The following is a 24239-nucleotide window of genomic DNA, read 5'->3' on the forward strand; positions in this document are numbered from 1 at the left end:
CACTCCCAGAGCCCAGCATCCTCCTGAAAGTCCTCCAGCAGGGTCCCATCCTGGACCCGACCCTGCTGCTGCTATCCTGCGCCAGGCCTTATGAATGACGACGGCCGGCAGCCCGGCGACCTATGACCCGCGGCGCCTGCCGCGCCCCTCCCCCGCTTGGCAGGTGGACAGCGGCTGCGCCGGGGTTGGGGTTGGGGGGGCCGAGGCGCCAACCTTGGCTGGCCCGCAGCCGCTGCCGCACTGAACGGGGGCGGGGGACTGCGGCGCGCACGGGGCCGGGCGAACGCCTGCCTGGACCGCCTCCTGGGCCTCGGAGCGCTGCGCGGCCGCCGGCCAGCCGCCGGCGGCGCGCCGGGGCAGCAGACTGCGCCTCCGCCCCGCCCTCTCACCCAGGGATTGACACTGAACGTTCTGCCGGGGCTTGCCGGACAGCGCGCCTCCACCAATTGGTATCCTCACTGGGCGGACCCCGGACCCTGTCGGAAGCCTCCGCCAATCAGACGTGTTGGCCCGCCCGGTTGGGGTCTCGCAAGCGCTCGAGTGGCCAAGCGTCCTAGGAGCGCGTCATGAGGCCGAGAGCCTATGGCAGCGCGGGAGGGTCGCGAAGGGCCAATGAATGGCGGCGCAGCGCCGTCAGTCAGGGCGGCCTAGGCCAATGAGCTGCGGGCTGCGGGGGCGTCACGGACAGCAGCAGCGGACTTGGGCTGAGGTTCCCGGGCGGGCGGGCGCGGAGAGACGCGGGAAGCAGGGGCTGGGCGGGGGTCGCGGCGCCTCAGCCAGCGCAGCCAACCCGAGGGGCCGCCGCCGCCGCCGCCCAGCGTGCTCCGGGGCCGCGGGCCGCCTCCAGCACCCGCCGCGCCGCAGCTCCGGGACCGGCCCCGGCCGCCGCCGCCGCCGCGATGGGCAACGCCGCCGCCGCCAAGAAGGGCAGTGAGCAAGAGAGCGGTGAGTGCCCGGGCCGTGACCCGGATCCCGGCCTCGCGCTGCCAGCCTCCTCCCTGTCCATCACTGCTTGGCCCCTCCCCCCACGCCCCCCCCCCATTTCTCTCTGCTTACCCCCAGGCGCCCCTTCCCCCTGCCTGTCCAAGGTTGGGGCCCAGGGCCCGCAGAAGACCTCGTAGGAACGCCGTTGCCAAAAACCTCCCCTCCACTGCAAAGACTGTGCTCCCCCCTCAGCTGTCACTGCCAACCATGGCACGTATGACCGCTGGGCCCCCACATGGGGCCCTATCACACCCCACTCCCTACTTTCCTGGTCCCTCTCCTTAGTTTCTAATCCCCCCACTTCCTCACTCACCTCTTCCACAGATGAGACTCACTGCCAAATCCCTACCCAGGCTTCTGCCAGCCTGGGAGTGCTATGGGGTCTGCCTCCGCCCAACAGGGACCTTGGCCACTTGGTGACCACACCCCTACCCCCACCAGCCCCCGCCATCTTTCTCCTGCCCTTCCCCTCTTCACCTTATCACAGCCCCTCTTCAAACCCACCCTTGAGCATTTCCCAGAGCCACTTCCAGCATTGTTTTTCCCTTCTGTGTCACTTGGCATGGGGGACAGGATCTTTCTGGGTCCCTCTGCCCCTCTCTCATCCTGTCACTGTCACTGCTTCTCTGCTTGTGCTTCCTTCTCCAAGCAAGCGTCTGTCCCTGGCTGGGGTTGCACACTGTTGGTGAACCTAGAGAACTGCTTCTGTGCTTGCAAAGCCAGGTTTGAGCCAATCGTGCTGGAATTCCATGCGTCCTCTTTCTTGGCTTTAGGGGTGAGGGGTTTCAGCAGAGAGCCCCTTCCCATCTCCTGCTGTGCAGTGAGCTCTAGGCTCTTTGGCGGGCCCCTCAATAAATGGTTGTGTCACAACTGAGGCTTGATCATTCACCCAGTCCCTCAGGCTTCTTTACCTGCTCCTGGCTTGGGATGAAAAGTAGGGGATTAAGAGTGAGTTTACCAGGGCTCATTCAACTAGAGCTGGGATGGTGAGAAAGAGGACTCAAGGGATGACAGTTGGGAAGAGTAGTGGGTGACATCTAATGACTCGCTTTGCCAAGAGACAGATTCTGATCATCCCCAGGGTTCACCCAGAGGTGGCCCTGTTTCCACCTTCAGCCCCCAAATCATATAGGCCTTTTCCAGCCAGCCAGGGAAAGAGATTCTGTACCTGGAAATGCCTTCAGAAATGGTCTTGAGCTCCTTCCTCAAGTCATCCAGCTCTCAAATTGTCATCACTCCAGCTCTAAAGTTGGGCCTCAACTAGGATCCCCTTCCAGTTACCCAGAAATAGAGTTGAAAAGGAATGGCCACATCCAAATATGCCTTTCCTAGTTATTTGTCTCAGATCCCAGTGTCTGAGTTCCCTGAATGCTCCCTCCCAGAAAGACCCAAGCATGGAAGCCAGGGAACTTTATTTCCACCCAGATTCAAATAGCAGAACTTATAGCTGCTGAGCAGCCATGGAGAAGCCTGACATGTCACTGATGGGCGGGGAAAAGGGAGGCAAGTGCCTGTAGCTGAGCGCTTGATGACAGAGGAGCAGGTGGGTAGTGACCAAAAATGGTCTGGGCATGAGCTTGGAGGGGACTAGACAGAAGGGGAGGGGCTGGGCCCCCAGCAGGTGAGGCCGGCCCAGAGGTGGAAGGTAGAGGCAGGCAGTTGTATATTTCAGTGACTCAGTTGAAAGTTGGGGAGATGACATAGTCCTGGAAAACTTTCAAGGCGTATCAAACACATGCAGTGGAGAGAGGTGGGGTGGCAAAGCCACACAGGGAAAAGGATTCCCAAGAAAAAGATCAGAAGCTCCAGAAGGAACCGCTAATTCAGAGTACAGGCTGGACACCCAGGAAGGGACTATCAGGATAAAATAGAGCCACTATTTACTGGGCAGCTAGGATGTGCCAGGCTAAATGGTCTCCATAGATCTTTCTGCTCAAGTGATTTTTCATAACAGGCTGTTACCTGAATTTTACAAATGAGCTCTCTGAGTTTGACATAGATGATGCCACAGAAGCAGGATTCACATCCATTTCCATCTACCAGCCAAATTCCTGGACCCCAGAATTTCCCAACTCAAACATTTCCAAGCTGCCCCCCTGATTTTTCACTATATTCACTTCTATTTTGTTAACTGAAATAAAAATTTTGACTCACTTTTGTTCAGATGTAAGTTTTGATCCGTCCTGAGAAATAATATGAATGAAATCATGGGATTGCTATACCAGTTATATTCTCTCTGGTACACCTTAAGATACAATGTAACTAGAAAGGCAAAATATCCTTAACATCAGTTCGTCCCCAGCCAGTGGGACCTGGTTACACTTTGGGAAACACCCTAAGCTGTACTTCCTTCCAGAGATTTGCAGGGGCTCTTGGAGAAGGAGACAGGATGAGGAAAGAAGCCCCTTTTTGCTTCAAAGCTCCTATTCTGAGAGGATGGAGTTAGGCAAAATTTGCCCTCTCCTGCAACTAGGATGGGGTGGGGGTGGGGATAGTAGCCAGGCCAACCTTCAGGGGGCACCTGAATTTCATCTGCCAGACATCAGCCCAACTAGAGTAAGGAAAGTGCCAAACCTTAGTAGGCACCATTTGGCATCCTGGAGCCCCCTGTGCTGCCGTCTCCATGCTGGGGCAGGACAGCCTTGGCCTCCTCTCAAGAGGGCAGGGATTTAGAACCAGCCCGGGGATGGGGTGGGGGAAAGTGTTAGTCACTTATGTCAGACTCTTTGCCGCCCCATCGACTGTAGCCCGCCAGGTTCCTCTGTCCATGGGATTCTCCAGGCAAGAATATGGGAGTGGATAGCCATTCCCTTCTCCAGGGGATCTTCCCGACCCAGGGATCGAACCCGGGTCTCCTGCATTGCACGCAGATTCTTTATCGTCTGCGCCACCAAGGAAGGGGGAAATCTGTACTCAAAGATGCCAGAGCCACTGGCGGTAGCCTGGGTATGATGCTAAGAGGGCAGAGGAAAAACAAGATCAAGCCCAGGGCTCTGAACGAGCTAGAGGAATTGAGAGAGGGCAGTGGCCCCAAGAGGCCCTGGGGACGGGTGCCAACTGGGGGTCCAGCCTTGGCTGCCCTGGCCAAAAAGGTACTCCTAAGAGCTGGTTCATGGAAGAAGGTACAGGACTGGTAAGAGGAAGCCCTCCAGACCTCCCTCAACCCCTACCCCAGGTCCCAGAGACCAGAAGATTCATGCCCTGAGAATGAGAATTTCCCCCAAGAGGTCCATGCTGCTGCTGCTGAGTCGCTGCAGTGGTGTCCGACCCTGTGCGACCCCATAGACGGCAGCCCACGAGGCTCCCCCCATCCCTGGGATTCTCCAGGCAAGAACACGGGAGTGGGTTGCCATTTCCTTCTCCAATGTTTGAAAGTGAAAAGTGAAAGTGAAGTCGCTCAGTCGTATTCGACTCTTAGCGACCCCGTGGACTTCGGCCCACCAGGCTCCTCCGTCCATGGGATTTTCCAGGCAAGAGTGCTGGAGTGGGGTGCCATTGCCTTCTCCGCAAGAGGTCCATAGATGAGAAGAATTGTGGCCTTCATGACATACTACAGAAGCCTGAGAGGGCCAAACACCGTCTGTGCGTTGGCAGTTGTACAGGTGCCCAAGAGGGTCCTGCCAAGACAGTTTTTCCTTTAAGTCCACCTGGGCTTAAAGAAGCTTGAGGGTTCTCTCTGCCCCTCCCCTGCACCTACTGGCCCCCAGGTTGGGTTTCTCTTCTGCCACCACCCCAATACTCCCTGGCTCCCCCTATAGGCAGGGCTCTGGTGATGAGCAGCTAAGCTGGTGCAGCAGGTCTCATGAGCCTTCCCAGCCACCGTAGTCCGGGTGCTTTGAGAGGAAGACAGTGATGGCTTCCAACCCCAACGATGGTGAGGCTGAGCCCTGTTGCTATAGCAACTTCCCAGGCACACTCTGACCCTCAAGTCAAGGAGGGATTACAGTAGAGTTTAGGGAGCAAGTGGAGAGGAAAAGGCTGTGGACCCCTGACTGGCCCTGGAAACCCTTCCTAACAACCCTGAGTGGAGATGGGTGGTTTAGTTCAGACAAGGAGGTGGGGGGTGGGGTGGATGATCCACCCAGAGTGGGGATCTGACCCAGACCCAGGCAATGGGGTAGACCAGCTCAGTGATGGCGTTCAGCTCAGGGTGGGGGTTGGTCCAACTCAGTGATGGAGTCCAGGTGGTACTAGGCAGTGGTCCAGTCCACTGTTGAGGTCCAACTCAGACTAGGGGGTGGCTCAGCATAGGGCTTGGCCTTCCTGTCGCAGACTTTCCAGGAGGAGCCGGTTTCAGGGAACAGAGGGTCCTGAGATTTTTTTTGGGGGGGGAGGAGGTCTGAGCCTGGGATCCTGCCTCCTGCTGGGGCCCTGGGGGCTGTTTTCCCTGTGAGCCCAAATGGAATCTAGACCAGGGTGGAAGCTGGTACCCCTTCTGTGGGAAACAGGAGCAGGCCAGGCCTACCGTCTCCAAAGACAGCAGCTAGCTGGGTTTCCCTTCTCTGCCACTTCCTGTTGTCAGCAGGGGCCGAGGTTGCCGGGCACTCCCGGGAATAAGTAGCTGCCACTGACCCTGCACTTACTTTTGGGGATCTGGAAAGAAGGAGGAAGATGGTCAAAGCTGCCTCCCCCTCCCCCACCCCTGGGTTTAGCGTTTCGTTTCCGGTTTGGACTTTCAGGGCTGAGAGCAGAGCCAAGCACAGGGCAAGGTTTGACAGAGGCCAAGGACATCCCGGGATGCCATGCCCCTCTCCGCCCCTGCACAGGAGCAGGGCTGAGTTAGTGTTACCCATTCCTCTCTCAAAGTAGCCAAATTTGAGGGCTCTAGCTTCAAAGAGCACTTGGGGGAGGAGATAGGGTGTTTCTCACTGCCCCCCCCCCACCTCCGCCTTTCTCTCCAGCTGCTCTTTCAGCGAATTAATGGGAGTTCTGGGGCCTCCTTGACCCCCAGGGAGGCCCCGGCTGCTGCCTGGGCCTGAGCCTTAACTCCTTCCCCTCCCCAGTGGGCACTGCCCTGGGCACATTGGATGCCATCCTCTGGGCAGTCTAGCACCCACTGAGAAAGGCAGGGCCTGGCAGTGGGGAGCAGTGAAGTCCCTGGAACGGGAAGTTAGCTTTAGCACCCCGCCCCCAGGGCAGGCAGGCCAGCCAGGAGGGACACCCTCAGGAGACTCTTCCCACCACCTGTTGCCAAAGAGGGCCTTTACCAACCTTGGCCAGCCAGGAGCAGGTACCTTTAAATGCTTCCCTAGCAACCAGCTCCTCCTCCCCTGTCCACCCCCACCCCGAGGCCCTCCCAAGGAAGTCAGCTCAGAGACTCTGCTGTATTCCTGGTTTCCCTGCAAAGGGAATGTTCCTGGGAGAGTCAGGGCGGCCTGGGATGGATCCGGGGTCAGGCAGAGGCTGGGATGGGGACTCAGAGACCACCTTCCAGCTGTGGCTGCAGCTCCTTCTCTGGGGCCATCTGATTGTCCGCTTCCTGGGTTACCTGCGCCATACCCTCTGGGCACCTAAGCCGCAACCAGCACCTTGAGCCTCCCTGGCCACGGGCAGATGGGCCCCTGAGCACCCCATCCCACTCCACTCCCCGCCCTTGTACCCTCTGCTGGAAGAGGCAGGAAGCAGAGGTGAGTATGGGGACTCCTGGCTGGGTTTTCCCCCCATCATTATTCCTCTATCTGCCCTCTCTTCCTGCCACTGCCACACCCTGTCCCTCACCCCCAAATCTGGCAAGCTGATGAGAGCGCGCACAGCCTGGTCCCTCCCGCACTTTCGAAAGGCTGGAGCAGGGCTGTGTCAGGATCAAGGCGTCCTTGTGGAGCCTCTTAGGGGGGTAACAACAGACAGAGACGCTGACCCACCACGTTGGGAAAAAAACAGGATGTGGCATTTCTCAGGGACAACTGAGAGGAAAAGAAGAAGCAGGACCTGCTTTTCTCCTGGATTCCTCTCAAATGCACTCCTCTCTGCCTTCTTGGGTGGGTGACGGTAGAGTCCCAAGAGGGTACTTCACCCCCCTGCCCACCTTCATCCAGAATTCAGCGTGTACGTTTGGAGGTTTCCAAGGAAGGTGTCGTATGTCAAGAAAGATTCCACTAGTGAAACCCTTGCAAGCGGTGCAGCCCCCAGGCTCAGAGAGTTCTCAGACAAGTTGGTGGCTCAGCCAGGCATACCAAGCGAGGACCCTCAGCCATTCCTGACTGCCCCCTCTCTGCCCGGTCATTCTTCATAGGGCTTTCCTAGCCAACTATCTCTCCTCCATCTGCCACTCTTGTGGCCCCCCACAGAAGGCTCTTCTCTTGGAACACGGAGGGAGAGTCTTAAGATTGATGGGGGGAGGGGTGTGGCTACCCACAAGGCTGTGGGCATTCCTGGCACTGCCTACGGGTGAGATAGGCAAATGACAGGCAAAGCCAAAGTACAAGTGTGCAGGACCCTCTCAGGGTGGCGCCCGTCCCAGGGACATCAGGGTTGAGGATAGCTCTGTCCATGGGCCACCCTGGTGCCCTGTGACCCGTCAGAAACAAAGCACTTAATCTCGTGGGTGTGAGAGACTGTCTGGAAAGTGATCAGAGGCCAGTCTTCTCATCTGTCCAATGAGAATAATAGCAGCTCCGAGCCATCAGCGTGGAAAGCATTGAGTGTGTCACAGAGCTGACACACAGAGAGGGTCCCTGAACAGCAGCACGGCTGGCCCCAGGTGGGCCATTGCAAGGACAGGTCCATACCGCAAGAGTCCGTCAGGCTGTGCATTCAAGATCTGAGCATTCAGTGCTCTACCTGTATTTTATACCTCTGTTTTAAAATATACTTGAACCTCCCTGAAGACTCCACACTTCCACTGCAGGTAGGGGGCGCAGGTCCCATCCTTCATCAGGGAAGTTCTGCCTGCCATGCCATGAGGCCCCAAAAACTTAAAAAATACTTAACAGCAAAATTAATAGCTGACATTTACATAGCTCTAACACCCTGTGCCAGCCACCATCCAAACCCCCTTTGCCAAGATTAACTCCTTCAGTCCCCACAACTATCCTACTGGGTCATTACTATTATTATCCCCAGTTTACAGATGAGGAAAGCTGAGGCCCAGAGGTCAGTTGCCTAAGGTCACACAGCTCTTTAGGGACCAGGCCAGGAGCTGAACTTGATCGTATCCCAGAGTCCTGGCCCCTGCCTACTTTGCTGGGGTGGTGCTCCACACTGGTGGGAATGCCTGTTTTCAGGCTTCAGTTGCGGGGTGGGGGGGAGGTGGTGAATAGGGAAAACAGATAAAAGGAATCTGGGGCGGGGGGTGGGAGCCAGGGCCGGGGGCCCGGCCGGGCAAGAGAAACAAAGGAGGGAGTGGACACAAAGTAACAAGCCCAGGGTCTGCAGGGAAATCTTCAGTGCTCCTGGATGGTGGTATTCACCTGGGGCTGCTGAGGGGCCTGCAGGGGGCAGGCATCAGGCGAGGCTTTCTTTGAAGCGGCTCAGGAGCCAGGGGCCCTCCATTGGCAAAGGCAGGAATGGAGCCAGCTGGGGGCCAAGGCAACAGCTGAACCCCCCAAGGGCGCCTGCTACCCGAGCCCCAGAGGCCTCCACCCGGGCCAGCCTCCCCAGAGAAGGGACCAGAGGAGCCGCCAAATCCAGAGGCTATAAATACCTCGGCTGGCGTCGTCCCTGGCCCTGGAATGTCGGTCAGAACTGGGGCGAGTGGGGGTGGGCTGGCCCAGGCACTGTTCTCTGTCCCCCAACGAGTGACCCCCCAAGTCGCCCTGTCCCCCATTGTGGACAGAGTTGAGACTGGACCCCTCCTCTCTGTAGTAAAGGGGACCCACGCCCCAGCCCAGATCAGGTGCCCCCACCCACCCAGGGTTACCCTCAGACTCAGCCAGGAGACCCGAAGGCACAGGGAGAAGGTCAGGCTCTAGGTTAAGGTGACTGCACCCCACTTTCCACAAATCGGCATCTCCCCAGGAATAGCCTGGGCCCACGCCAGCAACATGGGGTCTTCACCTCACTGTCTTCCTGTCTTTCTTTCAGTGAAAGAGTTCTTAGCCAAAGCCAAAGAAGATTTTCTTAAAAAATGGGAAAATCCTGCTCAGGTAAGCCCCCTGGGTACAGAGTCCCGGGAGGGGTGACTGACGGCCTCCTCACCCCCAACCACATCCAAGTGACATGGCTAGGATTTTGGGGCCCTGTAGAGCTGCCTCACCTGCCCTCATTCAACCCATCGATGCTCATGGGGGCACCTGATCACACATTGCCAGGCTCCTCCACCCCACTACCCCCTTCCAACGGGTGGCCCCTGCCCCTCCAGGCAGCTGCCAGAAGCTCCTGGGCCCCTGGCCAGGGCTGGATCCAGACCCTGCCACCAGCCTTGAGGAATGCGCCCTCTGCCATCTTGTTTTTCCGCCGCCATCCTTACCGGCTTCGTTCCACCTGGTGCCCACGGCCCCCTCTGCTGGTGGCAGAGGGGAGGCCCCAAACTTGGGCTGCGCAGGCTGCAGGGGTTGGGGTGGTCCCTGACCCTCCAGAGCCCTCTGCCCACAGAACACAGCCCACTTGGATCAGTTTGAACGAATTAAGACCCTGGGCACGGGCTCCTTCGGGCGGGTGATGCTGGTGAAGCACACGGAGACCGGGAACCACTACGCCATGAAGATCCTCGACAAACAGAAGGTGAGTCTGGCCCTGCAACATGGCCCAGGTCCTGGCTACCAGGGCTCTGCCCGGGCAGTGGTCACCGCCTGGAGCACCTCCATAACATGCCAGACCCAGGGGCAAGAAGGGTACCATGCTGCCTTCAGAAAGCGTCCTCTCCCGGGGAGCCACCAGTGCCAATCCCAGCATGGATGCGGCATCAGACACCTAGCTTGTCTCGAGAAAGCCAAGCATTTTCCAGCGTGAGAGGAGTGATGTCTACGCAGACCTCCTTTCTGTAAATATTTTTGCCAGGCAAAATGCTCTAGAGCAGCACTGTCCAGGAAAAATATCACATATGGTTTTACATTTTCTAGACTCCTCGTTTTATTTTTATTTATTTGGCCAAACGGCTTGTGGGATTTTAGTTCCCTGACTAGGGATGGAACCCGGACCCTCAGCCATAAGAGCATGGAGTCCTAACCACTGGACCACTAGGGAATTCCCTAGAACCCTCATTTTAAGAGCTTTAAAAAAAATACAAGTGGAATTCATTTTAACAATGTGTTGTAATTAAGTCAGTATATCTCCAATATTATCATTTCAACACATGTATCCAGTGTAAAAATATCATTAATGAGACACTTTACATTCCTTTTTTTCCGTACTAAGTCTTAGAAATCCAGAATGTACTTTACACTTAGAACACATCTTCGTTTGGATGTTCATTTTCACTGGAAAGAAAAGAAAAAGACAAGTTGAAAAGGCAGATTCACACAGCCCAAGTTGTTCCAAACAGGCTTGAAAGTTGCATTGAGTATCAGTTTTTTAATTTTCATTGTAAATACGCTGAGTTTTATTGTTTAAAGCATCTTTTGGGGGCTGTGCTGAGTCTTTGTTGCTGCTCAGGCTTTTCTCTAGTTGTCGCAAGCGGGGGCTGCTCTCCAGTTGGGGTGCACAGGCTTCTCATCGCAGGGGCTTCTCTTGTTGTGGAGCACAGGCTCAGTAGTTGTGGCACGTGAGCTTAGTTGCTCTGAGGCGGGTGAGATCTTCCTGGATCAGGGATCAAACCCACATCTCCTACACTGGCAGGCATATTCTTTACCACTGAGCCACCAAGGAAGCCCCAAGATACTTTCCATTTTAAACTCGATCCGTCAGTCAACCAGCCATGTTTCAAGTACTCAGCAGCCATACGTGGCTAGTGTGGACTGCCCTGGACAGTGCAGGTGTAGACCCAGAGGATGTCGTTGTGAACAAAGCAGAGGAAGCCCCATTGCAGTGGGGCTCAGAGCTGACCGAGGGGCCCAACTGCGTATGTGTGACAAGCTGGTCTGAGGTTGATTAGCTGCATGTGACCTTGGGCACCACACTTCCCTTCTCGGCATCTGGGCTTCCAGACATGCATGTTCCCAGGGCATCCTCCTCAGGACTCCTGTCAGTATGTGAGGCGGCTGCTGGGGATGGCTGAGGGCCGAGGAGGGATTAGCCCCAGGTTCAGCTGGATTGTGGGGAGGGGCACGCTCTAGTTGCAAGGAAGGTATTTCTAAACCCCCCGCCCTTTGAGTGCCCCTTCTGCCTGTATGTTCTGTTTCAGCTCAGCTGCCCCTTCCTCCAGGAAGCCTTCTCTGACTCCTCAGACTTCCCCGGGTGCCTTATCTGGGCGTCCACAGGCCCCCAGCTTCCCCCACCACGGCTCTGACCCCTGTGGCCTGGTGACTCATGTGTTCTTCCCCTGAATTGCATGACTGCATGCCATGTGGGGACAGGCACCTGGCCCAGGGCTTGACAGTCCCCAGCCACTCAAACAGTGTGCTTTTTTTTTTTTTAGGTCAAAGCTTATTTATTTATTTATGACTGCATTTGGGTCTTTGTTGTGCAGTGCGCACAGGTTTTCTCCAGTTGCGGCGAGTGAGGGCTACTCTCTAGTTGCTATGTGGTGTACGGGCTTCTCATTGCCATGGCTTCTCTTGTTGCGGAGCATGGGCCCTAGGGCATGCGAGCTTCAGTAGTTGGGACTCGCAGGCTCACTGGTTGTGACGCGTGGGTTTAGCTGCCCCGTGGCATGTGGCATTGTCCCAGACCAGGGGTCGAACCCGTGTCCCCTGCATTGGCAGGTGGATTCTTCACCACTGGACCACCAGGGAAGTCCCCACTCGTACAATTGTAGATGAAGGACCTGGCCCGGCCCTGGCACCTCTCCTTTTTTTTTGGGTTGTCAGGAGGAAAAGGACTCGCTCACACCCCATCCTCCCCACTCTCCCATCCCACTCCTGCAGGTGGTGAAGCTGAAACAGATTGAGCACACCCTGAACGAGAAGCGCATCCTGCAGGCGGTCAACTTTCCGTTCCTTGTCAAACTCGAGTTCTCCTTCAAGGTGGGGTTCCAGTGGTGGCAGACCGGGGCCGCTGCCAGGCAGTGCAGCCTCTGGGTTTCCAGAGCTGGGGCCGGGCCGATCACCACCAGTGGGTGTCCGCTGTTGGGGCGGGGGCGTGCAAATCAGCCTGGGGCTCTGATAGCCCCAAGTTCAACTGGGCCTGCCAGCCTCTAGCTTGATAACCTGGGGCTAGTCCCTCAATCTGGATAATGTCCCTCAAAATCATCATTCTGTTTATAGCAAGAACCTGACACATGGCCACAAGCCATGCCACTCAGCCTGGGTTCCAATGCCGGCTCTGTACTTCCTGGCTGTGTGACTCTGGCCCGGGACTTTACTCCCCTGAGCCTTGGTTTCTTCATCTGTAAAATGGGTATCATGGCAGTCCCACCTGGGGTTGCCATAACAGTTCAAAGCACAGCATGAGCGCTGTGTGAGCTGTTTTGGGCATCATCATAAGCCTTGACTGCGAGAGCTGGGAAAGGCCACTCAGGGTCTGTGAACCCTGCAGTCACAAGGGCCCTGCACTTAGTTTAAGCTTCTGCTGCCACCTTCTTGAAATTGAGAATCATGTTTTTTAGCAAGGGGCCTCACACTTTTATTTGGGGGGCCCCACAAATTCTGTAGCCCATCCTGGTCCCAGTTGAGAGATGATAAAACCGTGGCCCTAAGAGCCTTGCTCAAGACAGTCACAGACATGAGCCACCACAGAGTTCTGACTGCAGCCCAAACACGCCGGCCAGTTCCCTCATGTACCCCTAACCAGCCCTCACTTTGGGCCCCCGTGAGCAGGATGACGGCTGCCCCTAGTTTCTTGCAGGCAGAAGGAAATGAGACAGGTAATTGGTGAGCACAGCACCTGGCACTTGGAACGTGCTCTGCTTGGGAGCCAAGATGGTTGTTGTCACTTTCTGAACACCTGCCGGGTCAGGGCACTAGGCCTGCAGATGGGGCCCAGGGCTTGGGGAGCAGAGCCCTGATCATTTGCTGCTTCCCACAGGACAACTCAAATTTATACATGGTCATGGAGTACGTGCCCGGTGGGGAGATGTTCTCACACCTGCGACGGATCGGGAGGTTCAGGTGAGCCTGACGTCCCACCCCGCCACCTTGGGGCTGTCCATGGGCATCATCCGTGGAAGTGGTCTCTCAGGGTCCCAGTGGGATTTTGTTCCCCCTGAGCTGAGGAATCTGAATCTACAATGTCTCAACTACCACGAAACAAAACAAACACAGTGACTTAAGTGTCACCCCGTGAGTGGGTGATTTTATGTCCTTTAAATTTATGCTCTCGTTTTATTTTACTTATTTATATAGCAATACATTTTATGTACAATAAAGTGCACAGGTTTTCAATACCCGGTCCCATGAGTTTTGACAGATGCATACATGTGTGTAGCCATCATCCTGGAAAATTACCTCCAGTGCCTTTCTTGGCAAATCACCGGCCCAACAAAGGCAAACGTCCTTTCTGGCTTTCAAACACCATAAGTGCGTTTGGTCTGGGTCTGGACTTCATATAAATGGACGCAAACAGTTCATATCCTTTTGTCCCTTTCTTCTCTTGCTTCACATAATCATTTTGAGACCCAGCCACATTGTTGGGTATATTCCTCGTATGTCCTGGTGGTGGTGTTGGGTCCGATCCCATTGTATGAATCTGTTGCAACCTGTGATTCCATTCCTCTGCTGGTGGACACATGGGCTGTCTCCAGCCTGGGGCTGTAGATGAAGAAGGTTGCTCTGTGGGTGCTTTTTTTTTTTTCTTTAATCACAAAATAAGGCTTTTCATTATTTAGCTTCTTACAGTACTCACACAAGAGAAACTGACAAATCCGCCTCCTTGTTGTTTGGTCGCTTCAGTCGTGTCTGACTCTTTGCAACCCCCTGGGCTGCAGCCCTGCCAGGCTCCTCTGTGCATGGGATTTCCCAGGCAAGAATATTGGAGTGTGTTGTCGTTCCCCTCCTCCATCTGCTGATGCATCATGATCACCTAGGCTGGAGACAGCTCCTCAGGCCCACCTGCTGGACTGCTCCGGGGCGGGCGGGCGCTGCGGGTATGGCCGCTCCCACTCACCCATCCCCTCCTCTATTGTCTCCATCAGTGAGCCCCACGCGCGCTTCTACGCCGCCCAGATTGTCCTGACCTTTGAGTACCTGCACTCGCTTGATCTCATCTACCGGGACCTGAAGCCGGAGAACCTCCTCATCGACCAGCAGGGCTACATTCAGGTGCCCACTGGGCCGGGCGAGGGGGCAGCCCCAGGCGGCCCCGGCCTGAACCCTCCCGCCCTCCCAGCCAACCGCCCGTCCTGTGCCCGCAGGTGACAGACTTCGGTTTCGCCAAGCGTGTGAAAGGCCGCACCTGGACCTTGTGTGGGACCCCCGAGTACCTGGCCCCTGAGATCATCCTGAGTAAAGTAGGCGCCTCTCGACCCCTCCCACCCCCCGGAGGCCGGTTCCGCCCGCGCCCCCTCCTCACCCTTCTCCCCATACCTGCACCTCACCCTTCTCCCTCCAGGGCTACAACAAAGCTGTGGACTGGTGGGCCCTGGGGGTCCTAATCTACGAAATGGCCGCAGGCTACCCGCCCTTCTTCGCCGACCAGCCCATCCAGATCTACGAGAAGATTGTCTCTGGGAAGGTGAGGCCCGGATGTAGGGGGCTCAGCCCTAAGACCGTCCTGCCCACTTCCCCGTCCACCCTGCCCACTGTGGAGCCCCACTCATCACTGTCAGAACAATCTCGGGAATTCCCTGATGGCCCAGCGGTTAGACTCCGTGCTTGTTTCCACTGCAGGGGGCTTGGGTTTGATCCCTGGGTCGGGGAACTAAGTCCCACATGCCTCAAGGGACAGCCAAAGGAAAACCAAAAGAACAATCTAGAAGTTCATGAAGTCAGGCCAGGTGGTGATACCAGACAGACCCACCACACTGAGGCCACCACTTCACACAGCCTCACTCATCTCTGGACCTTCAGTGCCAAAACCCCACGGGTTTCCAAAAACCCCAGGCTTCGCTCAAACTCCTGCCCTGCCTGACATGAGCCTCATCTCACTTCTACATGACCCCGTTAGCCTAAGTTTCCATAAGTTTGGCAGCAGAAAAACAAGTGTGTTCAGTTCCCAGGCGCTACCCTAGGGCCCTACAGGGAGTCACCCAGGACATATAGCCCCACCTCCTTTCCCAAATGCAGACTTTCTAGCTTGGTGTGGGTAAGGGGTGGGTGGACTGTTAGAGCCCTGGAGTGCATTAAGTGCCTACTCCCCATGTACCCCCTGGGTCTTACAGCACTGTGAGGGAGGAGGAAGCTGAGGCCCAGAGACTGGACATGTCTGGTTCAAGATCACACAGCGCTGCTGTCCCGAAAGAGGCTGAGGGCCCCAAGTCTGCCTTCGGTTCACCCCCCTCCCCTGGAGGACCAGCCATCCCTCCACCTGGCTCAGAAAGTGGTGGAAGTGGCTCCCAGCTCAGCCTCGGTGGGCTGACCTGGTTCTAAGTCCCAGCTCTGCCATCCATCAACTTTGAAACCTCATGCCAATATCTTTGCTTCTCTGAGTCTCATCCACCTCAGAACTGGGGAACAAGCCACTTGCCTCTCAGGGAGGTTTAAGAGAGTCACCAACTACAAAGTGGAGTTGTTTAAAAAGGGAAAGATGAGGTGTCTGCCACAAGGCAGAATAGAGGTTGCCAAGAAAATGGCCCAGAGTGGGGAGAAAAAGTCATAGAAGTTTCTGAGGGGGAGAGGAGAAGATGAGCTTGAGTCCCTTCTTTGTAGCATTTTACAGTTCCCACGCACCCTCAGCGGGATTATCTCCCTCATGCAGCCTTGGGATATCTGCCCCGTGCCAGAGAGGCAGGCACAGGTCCAGAGAGGTTAAGGCGGTGGCCAGGGTTACACAGCATGTAAGAAGCAGAGCGGTGCTGGAAGTCAGTTCTTGTAGCTGTAAATCCACTGGCTACTTATATACAAGGCTATGGCCTCAAAGCATTTGGGGGAAGTTGCTGGAAAAGTTATACTGAGCCTTAAAAAAATGGAAGAGCCTTAGCTATGCCGAGAGAGAGAAATAGAAACACAATTATTTCTCTCTGAAACATGAATATTTCTGAAGTCCCCCAACCCCAGCAGAGCTGCCTTAAGACGCAGTGGCTAAGGATGCAAGTTTTGGAGTCCATCAGACCCCACATATGGAACCAACCTGTCCTGCTCCTCAGTGTGACCTTGGGCAAGCTGTTTAACCCTGCCAAGCCTCAGTTTCCTCTTCTGTAAAATGGGAACCTCGGGAATTCCCTAGCAGTCCAGTAGGTAGGAGTCTCTGCTTTCACTGCCAAGGACCCAGGTTCAGTCCCTGGTCGGGGAACTAAGATCCCACAAGCCTCATGGTGAGGCCAGAAAAATAAAAAATCAAATGGGAACATCATAGCTCTTACCTTGCTGCAGCGGTTCTCAAAGTGGTCCCCTCTCCAGCAGCATCAGCCTAGGCCAGGCACTGGCTAGAAATATAAGCTCTCAGGCCCTACCCAGATCTCCTGAATCAGAAACTCCAGTGGGCCCAACAAGCTGTTTTAAATGGGATTCCAACACACCATCCAGTTTGGGGTCCTCCACCCAATAAGACTGTTGGGTGAGGAAGGCAGTGTTTTGGGCTCCCCAAGCCCCAGAGGGGTTTCCCAGTCTTTCTGTGTTACCTGCTCTCCAGGTGCGGTTTCCATCCCACTTCAGCTCTGACTTGAAGGATCTGCTGCGCAACCTCCTACAAGTGGACCTCACCAAGCGCTTTGGGAACCTCAAGAATGGGGTCAATGATATAAAGAACCACAAGTGGTTTGCCACAACTGACTGGATTGCCATCTACCAGAGAAAGGTAGGGCACCCCCTTCCTTCCTCAGGTGCTCTGGGGGGTTGGGGAGAAGTATTACCAATGGAGAGATGAAAAGGGAAGGGGAATCTTAAAATAGCCTTCAGGCTCTGGGTGAATCTAGATGTGGCAACTTAGAGCCGTGGGGGTCTAGAAACAGAATTGCAGAATCATTTGGCCACTCTGACCTTGGGCAGGAGACTACTGTCTCTGGAAAGTATTAATAATTTGCCCATCAATGTGCTGGCTATAAAATTCTTTTTTTAAAAAAATGTATTCATATGCACTGGGTCTTGGTTGCAGCATGTAGGCTCTAGTTCCTCCACGAGGGATCAAACCTGGACCCCTTGCCTTGGGAGCACAGGGTCATAGCCACTGGACCACTAGGGAAGTCTCTATAAGATTCTTAAGATGAGTCCAATCTCTAATGCTAAGCTCAGGCCTGGGTCAGAGTAAGTTATCTTATGAATGTTAGCCCATTCACATTTATTGTTGTAATGATGATTATGTTGACTGCTGAGGTCTGAGTGGTTCTTGACCCCTCTCCAGGTGGAAGCTCCCTTCATACCAAAGTTTAAAGGCCCTGGGGACACAAGTAACTTTGACGACTATGAGGAGGAAGAGATCCGAGTCTCCATCAATGAGAAGTGTGGCAAGGAGTTTTCTGAGTTCTAGGGGTGTGACTGTGCCCCCATGGGTTTTCTTTCTTTCCTTTCTTTTTTTTTTTTTTGGTGGGGGGGTGGGAGGGTTGGATTGAACAGCCAGAGGGCCCCAGAGTTCCTTGCATCTAATTTAACCCGCCCAGCCCCACCCTCCAGGGTAGGGGGAGCAGGAAGTCCAGGTATTTGGGGCGAAACACCAGCTGCTCCCCCTCACCCCCTTTGCCCTCCTGCCCACCCCTACCCACTGCTTTTGCCTTCCTTCCACAGCCCCCCACCCCAGCCCACTTCTGCCTGTTTTAAACGAATATCTCAGTTCTTCCCTTCTTCAGGTTAGATCAGGTCTCCCTGGTTTCAGGGACAGGGTGTGGCAAGAGGGGCCCAAACTTAACTACAGCCACCCCTCCCCCCCCCAAAAAAAAACCCGACAGGCACCACTCTCTAACGGTGAATGAATGAAAAGCCAACCTTGCCTTCAGAATAATCCTGCCAGGGAAGGAGAGATTTTAGTGACATGTTCAGTGGGCCACTTGCTGTAATTTTTTTAAAAAATACAATTTACAATCTTATTTAAGTTCCACCAATGCCTCCCTCCCTCCTTCTTCTCCCACCCTTTCCCATGCCCCTCTCTTCAAATCGTTTTGTTTTGTTTTTTTTTTAACAAAAACTGGGAAGCAGACTGACTATAAAGGAAGGAGCTGGGGTTCGAACCTCTCCCCCAAGCTGCTACTCTCCTGCCTCCTCCCCCCACCCCTTCCCCCAGGATCCCCTGTCAAGCCTGAAAGGGTCTCAGCCCCTTTAGGAAGCCCCTACTCTGTTCTGCCCCCAACAGACCTTTCTTCACCCTTGGGCCCAGACAAAGCAGCTGCCCCTCTCCCTGCCAAAGAGGAGTCGTCCCCTGAAAAGACAAGAGGGGGAGCCCCGAGCTCAGGGTCGTCCCTCCCAGTAACACTCTCCCCAAACTCCTTGATTTTATTCTCAGCTAGATTTTAATGTCCAGCCTCCTGTCAGTTGGGAAGGCAATCACCGCAAAAGGAGGTAGAGCGCCCCCTCCCCCGGGTTCAAGGCCAGGGTTGCTGGCGAGGGGCTGCTTGTTTTATTCACCCAGCAGCCTCCGCCCTCCACCCCCCATCTTGGGCGCCCCTCCTCTGCTTAGCTGTCAGCTGTCAATCACCGGTTCTCCCCCCACCGCCACCACCCATTTGTGGTTTTTTCTCTCTTAATAGAAAAGTCTGGAGTCACCCCTTTCATCCCCACATTTGTTCCTCTCATCATTTCTCCCCATCCCAGGAGGAGCTCTCAGGCCTGGGGTTGGGACCCCGGGTGGGCGCGGGGGTGATTCAACCTGTGTGCTGCGAAGGACGCAACTTCCTCTTGAACAGTGTGCTGTTGTAAACATATTTGAAAACTATTATCAATAAAGTTTTGTTTAAAAAAAAGTGTCGCTGGTGTTCCTGACTTCGGTCACCCACCCACGCACCCCCAGGGGGTTGGAAAGAGAATTTCGGACCCCAGCGTCCAAGCTGATCAGCACCTGGCCTGGAGTCCTTGTAAAGCTGGGTTTAGCTGGAATTCCGCCACTCCCCTCCGCCCTGCCGGAGAAGGGGGCGCCAAACTGCCCTCTGACCCAAGATTAGGGGTCCCGACATTCTGAGGTGCACCCCCTCTGCGTCCAACGAGGCCGAAAGGGCGGGAGCTCTAGGGAGACGCTGGGGCCGGCGCGCCTGGAAGCCGAGCGGCGGCGGGGGCGGCCCTGGCAAGGGGGGATATGGGGTGGTGGAGACCGTGTGCGCCCCCCTCCCCGCGCAGGCCAAGCACGCCCAAGGGGCGCGGAGGCGGCGGTGGTCCGAAGGTCCCTGCGGCGCCGGGCGAGCGCAGTCGCCCGGCCCGCGGGCGGCGAGTTCCCGGTAAGTGCGGTCCCGAGAGCGGAGCGCGCCGGGGAGGCGTGGAGAGGGGGGCTGGGCGCCGGGGACGTCTGGGTCCCGCGCCCAATGGCTGGAGGGCGGCCGAGCACCGCCCGCCCGCCCCGCCCGCCCCCTCTCCCCTCCCCCCGGCGCTCCCCTCCCCCTCCCCCGCCCGCCGCTTTCCCCCGCCCCCGCCCCGGCGCCAACTCCGCGGCGCCTCCTTAAAAAGCGCGCGGGAGTTGTAAGGGGGGGCCGGGGCGAGCCGGAGTGAGCGAGAGCGCAGGGTAAAGGGGGCGGGCGGGGGGCCCGGGCTCCACCTTAAAAGCGGGCGCGTGGGGGTGGGAGGGAGGAAGGCGGGCGGCGGGGAGGAGGGAGGGAGGGAAGGAAGGGGGGCCGGAGTGTCCCGGGCGCAGGGCGCGCGTGCGGCGGCGGCGGCGGCGGGGAGGGGCCGGCCGCGCCGCGCTCCCCTCCTCCCTCTTCGCATCCCCGGCCCCGCGCGCGCCCAGCAGAAGCGGGTCTGTGTGTGCGTGCGTGCGAGTGAGTGAGTGTGTGCATATTTTTTTCTCTCTTTTCTTTCTCTCTCACTGTTTTTTTTCCTCTCTCTCTCTCGCTCCCTCTCTCTCTCTCTCGTTCTTTTTTTTTTTTTTGCAAAGAAACAGCAGCGCCGCCGCCGCTCCGCCGAGGCGCTGCGCCCCCCGGGGGGGGGAGGCGGAGGAGGCGGGCAGCGGCGGAGGGAGGGGTGCCGGGGAGGGGGGCGCCGCGCTGGGAGGGAGGCAGCGCGCACGGTGCAGCCGGGCCGGGCGGGAGGCATGGCGGGGCCCCCGGCCCTACCCCCGCCGGAGACGGCGGCGGCCGCCACCACGGCGGCCGCTGCCTCGTCGTCCGCCGCTTCCCCGCACTACCAAGAGTGGATCCTGGACACCATCGACTCGCTGCGCTCGCGCAAGGCGCGGCCGGACCTGGAGCGCATCTGCCGGATGGTGCGGCGGCGGCACGGCCCGGAGCCGGAGCGCACGCGCGCCGAGCTAGAGAAACTGATCCAGCAACGCGCCGTGCTCCGGGTCAGCTACAAGGGGAGCATCTCGTACCGCAACGCGGCGCGCGTCCAGCCGCCCCGGCGCGGAGCCACCCCGCCGGCCCCGCCGCGCGCCCCCCGCGGGGGCCCCGCTGCCGCCGCCGCGCCGCCGCCCACGCCCGCCCCACCGCCACCGCCCGCGCCCGTCGCCGCCGCCGCCGCCCCGGCCCGGGCGCCCCGCGCGGCCGCCGCTGCTGCCGCCACAGCGCCCCCCTCGCCCGGCCCCGCGCAACCGGGCCCCCGCGCGCAGCGGGCCGCGCCCCTGGCCGCGCCGCCGCCCGCGCCCGCCGCTCCTCCGGCAGTGGCGCCCCCGGCCGGCCCGCGCCGCGCCCCCCCGCCCGCCGTCGCCGCCCGGGAGCCGCCGCTGCCGCCGGCGCCACAGCCACAGCAGCAGCCGCCGCCGCCGCCGCCGCAGCCACAGCAGCCGCCGGAGGGGGGCGCGGCGCGGGCCGGCGGCCCGGCTCGGCCCGTGAGCCTGCGGGAAGTCGTGCGCTACCTCGGGGGTAGCGGCGGCGCCGGCGGCCGCCTGACCCGCGGCCGCGTGCAGGGTTTGCTAGAGGAGGAGGCGGCGGCTCGGGGCCGCCTGGAGCGCACTCGTCTCGGAGCGCTCGCGCTGCCCCGCGGGGACAGGCCCGGGCGGGCGCCCCCGGCCGCCAGCGCCCGCGCGTCGCGGAGCAAGGTGAGCGCGCCGCGGAGGGGGGCGCCGTGCGGTGGGCAGGTGCTGGCGAAGTTGGTGGCGGGCGAGAGTCCCAGGAGGAAGCGGGCCGCGGGCGGCCAGGGCTTTGCGCTTCTTCCCTGCGGGCTCGGGGGGTGGTGACCTTGGCAAGTGACTTGATCTTCGCCAGCCTCAGTTTCCTCCGCTGTAAAACGCGACTTAATAGCAGTAGCGACCTCTTGGGGTTGTGGAGCGAGTTTAGTGAGATTTGGCTACTGAGAGCTTTATTAACACAGAGCTGGCACGGAGTGGATGTGTAAAAGTTAGTCCGTGTTGGTATTAAAGGTGATGGTGAGGCAGTCCGCTTGGTCCTGGATCCCCGGGTCGGGCCCAGGGCTAGAACAGCTAATGCCCTTACGGGCCTCCTTCTCTTGCACCAGAGGGGTGGAGAAGAGCGAGTGCTTGAGAAGGAAGAGGAGGATGAAGATGACGAAGATGAAGATGATGAAGATGAAGTGTCTGAGGGCTCCGAAGTGCCCGAAGGAGACCGTCCTGCAGGTGCCCAACACCACCAACTTAATGGCGAGCGCGGCCCTCAGAGTGCCAAGGAGAGAGTCAAGGAGTGGACGCCCTGTGGACCCCACCAGGGCCAGGATGAAGGACGCGGGCCAGCACCAGGCAGTGGCACCCGTCAAGTGTTCTCGATGGCCGCCATGAATAAGGAAGGGGGATCAGGTAAGGATCCCTCTGGGTGGGGGAGGGTGGCTGGTGGGAACGAACTGAGCCCCAAGACAAAACCACAGGCATCTGTTTTTTATTTCCCAGCCTCTGCTGCCACTGGGCCAGACTCCCCATCCCCCGTGCCTTTGCCCCCAGGAAAACCAGCCCTACCTGGGGCTGATGGGACCCCTTTCGGCTGTCCGTAAGTTGCAGTGTTTGAGACTCGGGGTGGGGGGTGGGGGTGCTGCCCAGGTGTGTGTGACAGAACCACAGGAGCATCACTGCTCACTGGTTTCCTCCGTTCCAACGCAGTTCGGGGCGCAAGGAGAAGCCGGCTGATCCTGTGGAGTGGACGGTCACGGATGTGGTAGAGTACTTCACCGAGGCTGGCTTCCCGGAGCAGGCCACAGCTTTCCAAGAACAGGTGGGTTCCGCCCCCTCAACTTAGCCCCAGGGTTTCAGTGTCTCAGTGGGGATGCATTCTGACCCTGCTCTCTCTTCGTTTCTCCTCTGTCCCACCCAGGAAATCGATGGCAAGTCTTTGCTGCTCATGCAACGCACAGACGTGCTGACAGGCCTGTCCATCCGCCTCGGCCCAGCCCTGAAAATCTACGAGCACCACATCAAGGTGCTGCAACAAGGCCACTTTGAGGAGGACGACCCTGACGGCTTTCTAGGCTGAGCGCCCAGCCTCACACCCCTGCCCCGACCCACTCCAGTCTCCATCTTACCCAAGACCCCCAAGAGTCTGGGAGCTGGACGGGGAACACCCTCAGCCCTCCTAACAGATTCTAGTGAGGGGGCATTCCTACTCACCTCTCCCCCAATATACATGCCTCTGGCCCCCCCGGCACATCCTGTACTCCCTGACAAAGGAGTATGGGGTGGAACAGGGCCTATTCCTTTCACCCCAGGAGGCCAACCCTTCCCCACCCCCAACCCAGTCTAGGACATTTTGGGGAAAGAAAATGGGGGCTTCCCATCTTCCCTAGATCCTCTTCAGTTCAGCCAGATATTTCCTATATCAGTGTTTTATTCTGCCTGTTCATTTTGGTGGGTGGCCTTTCCTCTCTCCCCCACCACCCAGGCCCCTCCCCAGTCTGGCCCTGGCCTCCAGCCGCTGGGAGCAGCTGGGGAAGGGGTCCCTGGATCTTCCCTATCCGTCCTCCCCTTTTCTTTCTGTTCATTGTCGCTCCAGCTGGCCGTATTGCTTTTTAATATTGCACCGAAGGTTTTTTAAATAAAATTTTAAAAAAAGAGAGAAGAAGAAAATGCAATGGAGTCCATTTCATGAAAGTAGTCCGGGGAGGAGAAGAGCCACCCCGGCCCCCTGGAAGTCTTGGGTTTAGGACAAAGCTGTGTGAGGAGGGAGACTGGGTAGTGAGTGGTGCTGCCTCAGAGCTGGCTGTAATTTTGACAGTAACTGTTCAGAAGAACAGGATTCTTTGTTTCTTCTGCCATCTCTCCTTTCCCAGAATAGTCCCTGAGCACACAGTAGGTGCTCAAATATTTGTTAAGTGACTAGCAGTTAACTCTAGGTTTTATGAGCATTCTCTGGGTTCTCACCAGAGCCCCATGAGGCAAAGCTCATTAAAAAAAAAAAAAAAAAACTATAGACCTGGCAACTGGCTCATCACTGCAAAGATGCTGGCTCAGTGTCACACAGGGTGGAGTTGGACACCTGTCATTCTTTACCCAGCGTCTTTAAGTATAATTAATGTATTTGGCTTCAGACTTCTGTATGCATGTTAACAAAGAATCCAGCCTACAACTTGGGGGGGCAGAAGTCTGTTCTGGGCCCATGGTAGGGTCCCCAGTCCTCAAGGTCTTTTTCATAAAAGGGACAGGAGGGACTGGGCCATCAGATGAGATCATGAGATGGGAAAATCTTTTCCAAGTGAAGATTTTTATTGTTAGTGACGACTACTACATCACAAGAGCCTAGTAAGTTCCAATGCAGTTTCTCAATTCCATTAGGTTTTTTTGTTGTTAATACAGATTCCAGGGCCTGGGGGTCAGAGTCAGCGAGCGGGGCGGGGCCTTCCTTGATTTCTATACTTGCAACCCCGCGGGTTTGACGAGCGCTGAAGATCCCTCCTCCCTAAGAAACCTCCGAGAGTTAGATGCGCTGGCCCCAGGCTGCGCCCCCAGGACACCGCCGCGCCAGCAGCAGCCCAGGTCACCTCCGCCGGAGGCGCACCCCACTGTCAGGTTCCGGGAGCGCGCGTGTGCGCGGGGCGCCGCTGCCGCGCAGCGCGGGCAGGAGCGGCGCGCCCCTCCGGCGTGTTGAAATTCAAATGAGGCGAACTCCCTCCACGCGGCGCCGGCAGGGAGGTCGAGGCTGGGGTGAAGTGGAGGAGGGACGCGCTCCCAGGCCAAGCAGG

At 57.4% G+C, this 24239-nt stretch overlaps 2 protein-coding genes across 2 annotated transcripts; both read left to right on the plus strand.

Annotated features, from left to right (window-relative positions):
• Positions 1–850: 850 nt before the first annotated feature.
• On the plus strand, positions 851–18930 carry PRKACA (protein kinase cAMP-activated catalytic subunit alpha). Its single transcript, XM_052642565.1, has 10 exons — positions 851–945; positions 9007–9068; positions 9517–9645; positions 11886–11984; positions 12985–13067; positions 14090–14216; positions 14309–14404; positions 14506–14628; positions 16684–16848; positions 17392–18930. Exons 1-10 carry the CDS (start codon positions 900–902, stop codon positions 17515–17517), a joined length of 1056 nt encoding a protein of 351 aa, XP_052498525.1. The 5' UTR covers positions 851–899; the 3' UTR covers positions 17518–18930.
• Positions 18931–20177: 1247 nt separating this feature from the next.
• On the plus strand, positions 20178–23100 carry SAMD1 (sterile alpha motif domain containing 1). Its single transcript, XM_052643661.1, has 5 exons — positions 20178–21159; positions 21576–21870; positions 21961–22057; positions 22168–22279; positions 22379–23100. The coding sequence occupies exons 1-5, from the start codon at positions 20215–20217 to the stop codon at positions 22535–22537; spliced, it is 1608 nt and encodes a 535-aa protein (XP_052499621.1). The 5' UTR covers positions 20178–20214; the 3' UTR covers positions 22538–23100.
• The last annotated feature ends 1139 nt before the right edge of the window (positions 23101–24239 follow it).

The sequence above is a fragment of the Budorcas taxicolor genome, chromosome 7 (assembly GCF_023091745.1).
Source record: "Budorcas taxicolor isolate Tak-1 chromosome 7, Takin1.1, whole genome shotgun sequence".
NCBI lineage: Eukaryota > Metazoa > Chordata > Mammalia > Artiodactyla > Bovidae > Budorcas > Budorcas taxicolor.

Coding starts and splice junctions, on each gene's coding strand:
- PRKACA (XM_052642565.1), top strand. CDS start 900: ATGGGCAACGCCGCCGCCGCCAAGAAGGGCAGTGAGCAAGAGAGCG. Junction 9,646..11,885: donor AGATCCTCGACAAACAGAAG/GTGAGTCTGGCC, acceptor CCACTCCTGCAG/GTGGTGAAGCTGAAACAGAT. Junction 14,217..14,308: donor ACCAGCAGGGCTACATTCAG/GTGCCCACTGGG, acceptor CTGTGCCCGCAG/GTGACAGACTTCGGTTTCGC.
- SAMD1 (XM_052643661.1), top strand. CDS start 20,215: ATGGCGGGGCCCCCGGCCCTACCCCCGCCGGAGACGGCGGCGGCCGCC. Junction 21,871..21,960: donor GAATAAGGAAGGGGGATCAG/GTAAGGATCCCT, acceptor TTTATTTCCCAG/CCTCTGCTGCCACTGGGCCA. Junction 22,280..22,378: donor CCACAGCTTTCCAAGAACAG/GTGGGTTCCGCC, acceptor TGTCCCACCCAG/GAAATCGATGGCAAGTCTTT.